Source organism: Sphaeramia orbicularis, chromosome 20 (genome assembly GCF_902148855.1).
Source record: "Sphaeramia orbicularis chromosome 20, fSphaOr1.1, whole genome shotgun sequence".
Taxonomy (NCBI): Eukaryota; Metazoa; Chordata; class Actinopteri; order Kurtiformes; family Apogonidae; genus Sphaeramia; species Sphaeramia orbicularis.
The window spans coordinates 26183704-26194312 of record NC_043976.1 but is presented as its reverse complement, the minus strand read 5'-3'; the positions used below and the strand labels follow the sequence as shown (position 1 = coordinate 26194312).

Genomic DNA, 10609 nt, shown 5'->3' with positions numbered 1-10609 from the left:
GAGATGGGACTTACTTCCTTTGATTTGACCTTAAGTAATCCCATTTATTGAAAGCTATTTGTTTTACCACGGTTAAAAGGTGATAAAATAAAGGTTTTGTGATGAAAACAGAGATGTTATGATGGCGTATGCTGCCATCTAGTGTTTAAACATGGTAACGCAAGTACAGAAAAACCAGCAAAAAAGAAGAAAAAATTATCACACAACACTTGTCAAGTTTTTGATTTTCTTTCTTTTTTGTGGAAATATGTTACAGTTATATTACAGGTATTTAAATGCCCCAAGGGAGAACAAAAACAGTTTGGAGACACCAGAAACTAACACTACGAAGACAGTAACGTAACCGAGACAGAACAGTCCAAACTGAATCAACAGACTTGTTGGGCTGAACCATGAAATAATATGACACGTAACCTATGTTAGGAGACGTCCAATAAATACTGCAAATGTTGTTAACGCAACTTATAAAAAAAAGAGAAACAAAAACACAAAGACAAAAGACAAGGAAAACAGGTTTGCTCTCCTCGAGTCCTTTGTGGTATTTAGCAGCATGTGTGTAGCTTCCAGAAACCATATGTGACAAACAACATGCAGGGGCTGCAATCAACCAGAATATTTAACACAAACATGGTAAGATTAGAAATATGGTGGGGAACATTTCATTAATCTGTGTGAAGAAGTGTTTAAAACAACACAAATGACTGAACATGAAAACTTTTAACATAAGATCTAAACATGTGGCAGTTTCTCTTGACTCAAACATTCACCACTTTATTGGTTAAATACACATTTTTCTAATATTCACCAGACATACACATTTGGCTGGTGATGTTAAATTCACAACCTGTTTGGTGCCGATCAATATCTGTCAACCTTTATTTCAGTAAGTGCTTTTAACATATTTATTGAAGTTGATTTTCTGACTAATTTCAGCACAAATTTTATTGTTGGTGATCTTAATGTCCTAGTGTGAAAATATTCTGGTTGAATGCACCTCACACTGGCTTCTGTTGTTTTTAATGTAACTTATAAAACAGATCTTAAAATGTCTTCTTAATGGAAACTCAAGTCCGCATACAAAAACTTCTCTCGAATATAAATTACACCAGTCTCTGATGATGATGATGATGTCTCCGCTCCTGCTCATATGGTTCATCTCCAAACCAAACCCTTCCCCTCTTACATACACACTCACATGCACTCACACACACACAGAGAGGCGTGTGACCTCAGTCGACACTCCTGACTTAGCTACACAACATGCTCTACACATTGCCCATAGTAGAGAAGAAACTTAAAAGAACTATCCCCACTGAAATGAAATCTCTGCACATACAGTAACGCTACATCTCCTTTTTCCTTCTTCTCTTCCGACTTGTATGCAAGACCACAAGCATGGTGCAGTTTTGGGCGGCGGACAGAGGGCAACTCCTCAGCTTCAGCTGGTGACCCTCACTTCACTACCGCCTGTCACTGTAGCTGCCTTGTTCTGGCTCCGCCACCGCAGGCCCCTGGCACGACCCGATGGATGACGCCCGGCTGGCGGGGCGGGGAATGTGCGCGTCGACTAACCGGAGGAAGGGCCGGGACCTCAGCAGTCAAACCGCATCTCCAGTGAATCGTCAAAGCCCCTGTTGTCGTGCCCCGCCCCCGACAGAAAGGTAGCCGTGACCGGAGCCCCCGTTGCCGTGGTGACGTTGAGGAGGGTGTTGCCAGGGGAGCTGGTGGCCGGGCTGCGGAGGGCCGCTGCTGTGATACTGGTCAGGTTGATGCCCAGAGTGAGGCGGGTCTGTTCCAGGGCTTTTTCTGGCACAGCAAAGGCCTCCAGCTTCTTCTCTCCGTTGGCCATGTACGAGTTCTGGCAACCGCGGCAGATACAGTCCAGACACGCCTTTAAAAAATTAATGACACAGTTTAATGGACAAGAAAAGAACACAAGAGCACCATCTAGTGGATATAAAGGTACTTTCAACAGAAAGGTAAATAGATTGAGCTGTGAGTTTGGTCAGAATAACGACAAAGTAAATGACTGTATGTGTCTAAAACTAGGGCTGAACACAGACTTAATGCTGTCTAGTCCAAAGATGAGGCACAATGTGAGTCAAGAGTCAAGTACCAGCCAGGTCTCTGATAACGGCTATGGGCGAGGTGGACACAAACAATGTCCTCAAATACAGGCCAGGTTAAAAATAAAGCTGCAAAGACTCCTGGTGCCTGCCCTATAATGTGCAGGCCAGCTGGACATAATGTACACTTGTGTCACTTTATTTTCAACATATAAATTGTCATAAGATGGTAAAGCTTTCACAATAAAAGCCTGTTATGAAATTATTGGTTTCTATCCACTGAATTGTCATGAGTCAAAGGATGCATTAAGTTAAACGATACAATACGATAACTAAGAGAGCAAACAGGAGCAGATAAAAACAAGGCTTAGCACTAAAGAGGAGGGAAGTAAAAATAAAGACCTGTCTCTAATACTAGCCTTGCTCTTCTTCAGACAAGGTAAATGAAGGCCCTGGCTATTGTTTGAGAAAACATGTTAGAAAAATACATTTATAAGAAGCCAAAAGGATTAATTTAACCATTAATTATATATTATGGTCAAGTGTCAGGTCTACTGATAGAGAAGCATTGATACATCAGCTACAATATGAACTTTGTTTGACTAGAAGGAGAAATAAGACATTTGGCTATGTCTATTCACTCACCACTATTGTTGTGGATTGTTATAATTTAACTTGTTTACATATATTTGTATGATTGAATTTGTGCTTATTAAGAGATTAAGTGCCAAAGGGCTGAGACACTTTAAAATTCCTTTGTTTCGCAGCAAAAAATGGAACAAATATGGGAAAAATTAAGAAAAATCGTCAGTGCTGATGCTTGCTATCAGGAGGACTTGTACCATTATCCTGGAATTTCCCAATCACTGCATCCCTACTTACCAAATGTGATTGTATTTCCACTTAAAATGTTTTACTAGAATAAATACACAGTACTAAAATGACAAAAAACATAGAAAAACATAACAAATAGTCTGGGCTCAACTGTGAAAACTTACAACTAAAGCTTTTCTGGCTGTGTTAAAATCTCTGCCTCTTGCAGAGCCAATCAGTCACATCAAGGATGTAATGTAAAGTAATGAGCTCAAAGGAGGAAACTCATCCAAACATTAGCTGCTGTAGGATTGATAGAGCTGTTATGTGACAGCAGGAGCACATCTATCTTCGCAGATTATGTTCTATACGAAGTATAGTTTACAGCTGTCCAGGAAATATGCAGGCAACACAAAAGGGGGGAGCAGGAAAAAGGACGAGGAGCTACTTTTATCACATGGACATGGCGTGGGTATGAAAAGTCTGGCTGAAAAAACATAGTCTACTGCCTACTGTTTTATATTTTAATCACTTAAATTTCATCATTACTCATTACATTCTTCACTGAAAACCTGTGAAAAAACCCTAAAGGACTGAAGAATAAGTAAATAGAACTAAATAAATAAATAAATAAGAGCAATTTATTTTTATTTGTTGAGTATGTATAATGAAAATATAAAGACACAGATTATTCTTCATTTTTCTATCAAAAGAAATTAAACTTTGGTTTTTGTAAACATTTTCTAATAGTTTACAACAAAACAACTCATCAATTAATTGTGAGAATAATCAGCAGATGAACTGACATTTAAAGAAACCATTAGTTTCAACCCGAGTAATTTGTCTCATGAAATGGTCAATGTTGGGATACATGGTAAACATTTATTCACAGAGCCTTCTCACCTTGCGGTTGGAGTAGCAGGGACAACGCTGCCCCCTACAGGTCAAAACAGAGGGGTTCTGGGTGGCTCGGCCACACTTGCAGCCCTTCTTCTCCACAGGCTTCTTGTACAGTGGCTTTGAGGGGCTGGGTGGGTGTGTCAAGGGGTGAGCATGGGGGTGGGGCAGTACCCGGTCACGAGGCTGCGCACGAGGTTTGGGTGTCCCCTGTCTGGCCTTGGTGTAAGCTTTCTTAGGGCCCCCATGATGCTCCACAGTCTTTTTCAGTGCTTTGTTGGACACTAGCACAGTCTTGCCCACCTTTGGAGGGCCGCCATTAGGCACCGGTGCCAGGTGAGGGTGGGGCGTGACTGCAGGAAACTTGGGCTCCTGTTTGGTGGTGGAACCAGGGTTTGGGTGATGAGGGGAACTGTTGGCACCGAGCGAAGGCCCTCGAAGCAGGCTGGAAATGGGGAGGGGCTGCACCTTTTCGCTGTCGCTCTCTGAACGGGAGCGTTTGCGGTGGCACCGAGGGGGGACACGGGGGACGACAGTGGGGGGTTGCGGGGGTGGCTGCAGTGAGGGCTGTGCGTGAGGCTGGAGGGGACGGAAACTGTTTTCTGTGGGGAGGGAAGGGAGGAGGCGAGAAGGGTTAAGGGGTCCGTTAAGAGTGGACTGAGGTACAGAAGGGGAGCAGTCCTGCTTCGGATGTGGCTCGAGGGTGGGGTCAGGGTCTGTGTCCGTTTCCAGTGTCCTGAGCACCTCCTCCACACTCAACAACAGTGGACCCCCTCCATGTTTGAGGTCGTCCCCAAAAGTGCTGATATCACAAAGTCCCGCCTCCCCCGTCCCTGTGACACTCACGCACACTGGGATTTCCTCAGCAAAGCACTCCTGCTTTGGAACCCCCCCACCTGTTTCTATGGTGATGGGTTGCAGTCTGTCTGAACTGACAAGGCCGTTACAATCATGCAGTCCATTTATACTCACAGGGTTCGGCTCCTCTACCTTAAGCTCTTTTGTAGGAGGAGCTTCCTCAGGCTGCAACACCTCAGATGTGGAGGCCGCCTGCGACACACCAACTGAATCTGAAACGTCCTCTGCCTCTGGCTCGCTCTCAGCCAATGTCAGGCCCTCGTTGAGAATGGCCTGAAGGTCCGGCGAGTCAGTGGCAGCGCTGGCTATGTGTGGGGCAAGAGGTGACTGGGTGATGTAGAGGCAGAGTTTCCTGTAACAGTGGACGAGCAAGGAGAGCTGCCTGTTCTCCTCAAAGCGGGAGTAGTCCTTACACCAACTACAGGACGGCTTTAGCTGCATCCTCTGACCCTTACAGCCTAGACAGACATAGTGCTGACATGATGAGTTGGTAGGTGCGATGGGATCCTGCAGCAGGTTACCTGGAAGTAAAAGGAGGAGACCAAAGGAAATATCATACACTGATTCATTCTGACATTCCAACAGTCTAGAAAGAGCAACATTAAAGACGCCAAAAAAAGATATCTGGCTAACCAATACAATAAATTGCAAAGCTGGATTAAAAAATCTTAATAAATATTTAGAATTTACAAATTCCCTGTTATTTTTCTGCCACTTTCTCAAACAAAATTGAACAGATCTCCTTTCAAATTCCATTATCAAGTTTGACATCATCATTAAAAGATTTTATTAGAAATATTTAATTATAAAGCGATCAAAAACTATGCAACAAAGTCATGGGATGTTAGTTTTAAGTGTCTGTTATCCTGAGTGGTGTCTGGCAGCTTTCCAGACTGAATGACAACCAGTCTTTGAGAGAAGCTTCCTTAGCAACGCTTGTTGCTAAGGAGCGCAGCTGCAGATAGGAAAGAGGATGAAGGTCCATTCATAAGGAACAACTAACCTTACACATTCAGCAAAGCCTGCGTGATGAATACCACATAACCGCTGCAAGTGTCTATATTTAACACCATGTAAAGGCTGCTTTCATTTTGATCTATTATTTACACAGTGAAGGTGGAGTAGGTTATCTGTGAGTGTAATAAAACTGCTCCTCTTCTCACAGAAACACCAACTTTGCACTTACCTCACATCAAATATGGGGAAATACATAATAAAAATATCAATAATTCACGTATAAACCATATATCCATTCATTTACAACAAAAAGCTACAGCCCAGCTCACTCTGTGGAGTTCCAAAAAAATAAATAAATAAATAAAACACATAAAAGGTGTGGAATATTTGCTCTCTATATTTTTGGGGGACTTTCTGCATCATGTAGGAGCAGTGAAAACTTCAAAGCAACTGAACAAAGTGCATCAAAAATGGACTTTATTTATAACCCATCTTCATAACTTTCAATTAGTGCCGTGCTGCTGTAACCAACACATCACCAGTTGAAGAAAACCCAATATACCTCTAACTCTGGCCTCTCTGCAAAGGCTTGTTGTTGACTATTGAATTGACCTGAAAATTTATTGCTGACTGATGTATGGTTGCTGCAGTCTACCGTTTCATAGTGGTAAGAAAATTGATGATTATCCTACTAGGATCATTTGGTTATATGAGGCACTGAAAAAACATGCAACTGAAAGAATCTTGTGTATGCATGTTTTATGTCGCATATATGATTTTATTTACTTCTATACAGGCATGACTTTTCCCCCCTCTAAATTTTATTTACAATAAAACATTTGTAAAACCAAACAAACTATTTGTGTACCTTTAAGGAACACTGTAACTGAAAACAATAATAACAGCACTGGCAATAGTATCAACAATGATAATACTAATGATTAGGGATGCATAACTTGATGTTATCATCTGGTATCAGACAATAATGCACTTTGGAATTGCAATTTCCATCTAATTTTCCACGCACAGATCACATATATTGAAATGTGCACATCTTCTTTAACTCGAACTCCAACTGACATAAAAAGGATGCAAAAAGAGTAGCAATGTTTTACAAAGAATATCTCTTTGCTCAGGGTCACCATACATACAAGACCTTCAAGGGGCAGCATACTGTGAATAAATAACTACACAGGCACAGAGGCTCATTAATTGTGCAGCTCTAATATAATAATAACAATAATAGATTGTAATATGGTTGTAAGCTGTAAACAAGATGTCAAATAAAGCTTTCTGCCATTATTCATTTAACAGGCAACAAATAACCGCTGCTTCACTTTCCCTCCTACAGTCAGAGGTGTATATGAGCATCCTAGATTAATTCCCCAAAGCTAACAATAACTCACATTTCCTCCAATTCTCTTTTTTTCGCCTACAAGACAGGTTAATCTTTATAGAGGGGTGTGCGATGAAATCCAGTGTGTGCAAGGACTGCTTTTTTCCTTTCGATTCCACATAATAAACAGAAACGCCCCGATGCTGCCAAACAGCAAACAGAGGGAGGTGTGTCACGATGGGTGTAGCTATGACCAACGATGCGTTTAAGGCACACTGGAAATTTAGGTGTTACATTTAACAATCCACGCAAGGAGGCAAATGCACACGGACTGGAAGCAAAATTAAGGCAATGTGTAATTTATGATTTTAATTTGGGAGGGATATGACATCAGATGTACCACATTTTTAATTCAGGATTAAAAGACAGACAACCAAAGAATCGCCAGTCCACCTTACTACTGTTACTAACATTAACATTAACATTATGATTATTATTTGTTGCTGTAGTAGTTGTATGCTAACTCCGTTATTCACTTACATATGACTTTATAAAATAAAGTAATTTAGCTTCAATTTGTCATTGATAACAGGTGGTGATAAAAAAAACAAAAAAAAAAACAAAAACAGCCTCTTCATTAAATGGCATATGCTTTCTATAGACTATAAGGACAAAAGCTCAAAGAAAAGCGGCACTGCATTAGAGTATTGGGTTGTAACGTAAAATAATCAAAATAACACTTTTACACGTACTCATTCAGCAAATTATATATTTGGCTACTTTTATTGTATTTCCTCATATACTGTCTGCTTTCACGCTTTCTTGGTATTTGTTGATTTTACATTACGTATTTTATCTCTTTGTTTCAATTATGTTCAATGTATAAGTTAATATGTTAACATCTGATATAACTATGTGAGAAATGTTTACTTCCCTCAAGGGCTGAATACAAGGGTAAGTTCTTGAATTTCCGACTGTCCTTGAAAGCAGCTTCATTTCTATGCTTGCAGCTGACAACAGCGCATAGTTACCAGCACATACATTGACATAAGCATTTCATTAAATCACGTACAGAATTAATATATGTTTCTTCACTCACCACAGACCAAGCAGGACAGGGACTGGCGGAAAAACGGCAGCAGTTTGCAGAGCTCCGCCAGGGCCCGAGGGTCTCGGGGGTCGCACTGCAGCACCGAACGGCTCGCGGAGATGTAGAGAGAGGTCGCATTCACCGGGTTCATCTCAGCTGCCTGGCCCGGGGCTCCAGTTCGGCCCGGTCCGTTAAGATTTACTGACACGTTAAAACACTAGAGTCACACAAAAGCACACAATCCAGACCCACAACTCCCGCCTGTTTTGAGGCAAAATGATCGTTTTTGTCAACGGAGTCTGGGGGCTTTGAAGGGGGCATAGATGAGACAGATTTAACCAAATCACTTCTTCTTCGGTACCCAGTTGGTAAATCCCACATATATGAGCAGGTTATACATCCCCGTATCACTCAGCGAGCAGTCACATCTAATCCATCCTCAATGTGAAGAAATTAAAGTCCAGCTGCTTTCGACGGATGTGAGGGATAATCTGCGCATTCACAAGGGTAGAAACCATCCAACACGTTTGTTTCCATACAATCCATGAGTTATGATTAGACAAAGCATCGTGTGGCGCTCTTTCCTCCGCCACTGGCCTTATATTTAATACAGCTGGTTAGCTAGCAGCAGCGGCTCCCAAATTCTAACTGCGGCTTTCGTGACCGACTGCTCCGGTTTGCGATGCTTTCCCCCGATGCCTCCCTCCATAGTCCACATGCATTCTTGTTCCCGGTTTTCACGTCGGCCCACAGCTGGTATCAGACGGTGCATTTATCACTCCACTAGAGGCATCCGGTCTGTTGCTCCCACTTGGCTCGGCAGTGCAGCCCCAGCAGGCTCGTTATGGTTGTGTTATTGTTCGCGGAGATTCATGGCGGCTCGAAAACAAAACAGGCCGCCCTAGCTTTAAAAGGTCCCCGTAGGTGAAAAACACCGACTATTACATGTCGAAAGTGAGAGGACTGGGTGGCTAACCAGCTGCTTTTAGCAAAGCAAAAACAACTTCAAAACCTTATGTTGGTAAAAAGAAAAATAATCCGTCGGAAGCCCCGGGCTGTGGTGACAGTGCTAGCCGTTTGAGCTGCACCGGGAAGCCGGTCACAAAAGCAGGCCGCTTCCCTCTTTTCGGGATTAGCGGTAGTCTCGCGTTACTGCTCGTCGTCTCGGTGGGAACGTAGCAGCAAAAACCGAGGTCCTAGCCGAAATTATGTCCGCCTCCAGCCTTTAGTAGACCCCCAGAGGGCAAGTAGAGACAGAAAGTGATTTAAATCCCTATTTGTGTACCTAGCTATCATTAGCTGTGGAGTATTCCTCATACCTCCTGACGCTTTTCCGCATATAAACACGGTGGCGCTGTTGCTTACATCTCGCGAGAACACGTGGGAAGCGGTTCATTTTTAAAACAGGGATGAACGCATCCTCAGTAAAAACATTTCTACATTTTTAGATGTCGAAAATAAATGTAACTTCTATAATAATGAGCCTGAAACTTTAATACACTTGTTCTATCAATGCAACCACTCCAGGATTAAATTGATAAAATATATATTGTGTAAAGTCAGACACCCCATTGTAATTGATTGTTAGTCTGTTATTACATATTTTATTCACCAAGAGAGCAGCATTGAGTACATTATTATCTTATTAATATTGTTTGGTAAATTCCATACCCATGAATGCAGAGTGTTGAAAATGACCCCCAGTAATAAAATTAAAAAAAAAAAAAAAAAGAAAAGAAAAAAAAAAAAAAAGAAAAGAAAAGACCCCCAGTTTATACAGACTCCTGGCTGAATTTGAACATTACATATGCAGTGTTAATCTTACAGACTCCCCCAAATGTGATTAGACTCTCAAAATATGTGAACTTTTTTACAGAGAAGTGATGTTAAAGAACCCCTTTGTTTTGTTTTTTTTGCATGTTTAAGATTGTGGTAAGTTCTTGTGGTCTTTGTTAATTGTGTGTTTGCTCTTTGTTAATTGTATTCTTTGAAATAAAGTAAAAAAAATCCTCAGTGTAAACTTAAAATTTAAAAAAAATGCAGTGGTTTATTTTTATATTTGGTTTGTGTACACCTTATACAACGTATTTCTAAGTCTACTTGACAGAACCTGAAAATTGTATATTGAAATGGGAGCATTTGAAGAAGATCTGGTAGCTCCGAAACCTGTGTTTTGAATAAATAGCCACTTTGTCACTGATTCCAAGAATTTCACATGTTAACTCACAACTACATTGTGATCCTGTTCAACACCCTAGAACTAAACAGATGCAATGGCTGGGAATCAAACCCAGGTCAACTGCATGGAAGGCAGCTATGTTCACCACTATACCACCATTGCCATATGAGCAAATGCACATTGAAAGTGCAGTGAACCATTATTTTGAACACATTTTTCTTTACCAAGTTTATCTCAGTAAAAAGTTTCATTACATTTCTTATGGACGCATTTTACTTGTACACCAGTGTCATAAAAAATGTTGATGGGCTGTTTTTGTACATTCTTGTCATTTTTCTTGTTTAATTTGTTTATCATAATGTCTGTGTTACACCTTATGGCATGAATTTCTCAAAGAATGTTTTCTTTCTTTT

At 41.2% G+C, this 10609-nt stretch overlaps 1 protein-coding gene and 1 non-coding gene across 2 annotated transcripts; both read right to left on the bottom strand.

Annotated features, from left to right (window-relative positions):
- Positions 1 to 212: 212 nt before the first annotated feature.
- msl2b (MSL complex subunit 2b) lies at positions 213 to 9373 on the bottom strand. The gene is made up of 3 exons (XM_030123348.1): positions 8027 to 9373; positions 3783 to 5155; positions 213 to 1891 (listed from the first exon to the last, which is right to left on the bottom strand). Exons 1-3 carry the CDS (start codon positions 8166 to 8168, stop codon positions 1592 to 1594), a joined length of 1815 nt encoding a protein of 604 aa, XP_029979208.1. The 5' UTR covers positions 8169 to 9373; the 3' UTR covers positions 213 to 1591.
- A 913-nt stretch (positions 9374 to 10286) lies between these two features.
- On the bottom strand, positions 10287 to 10358 carry trnag-ucc (transfer RNA glycine (anticodon UCC)). The gene has a single exon. It is a non-coding gene; the product is annotated as a tRNA-Gly (tRNA).
- Positions 10359 to 10609: the final 251 nt, after the last annotated feature.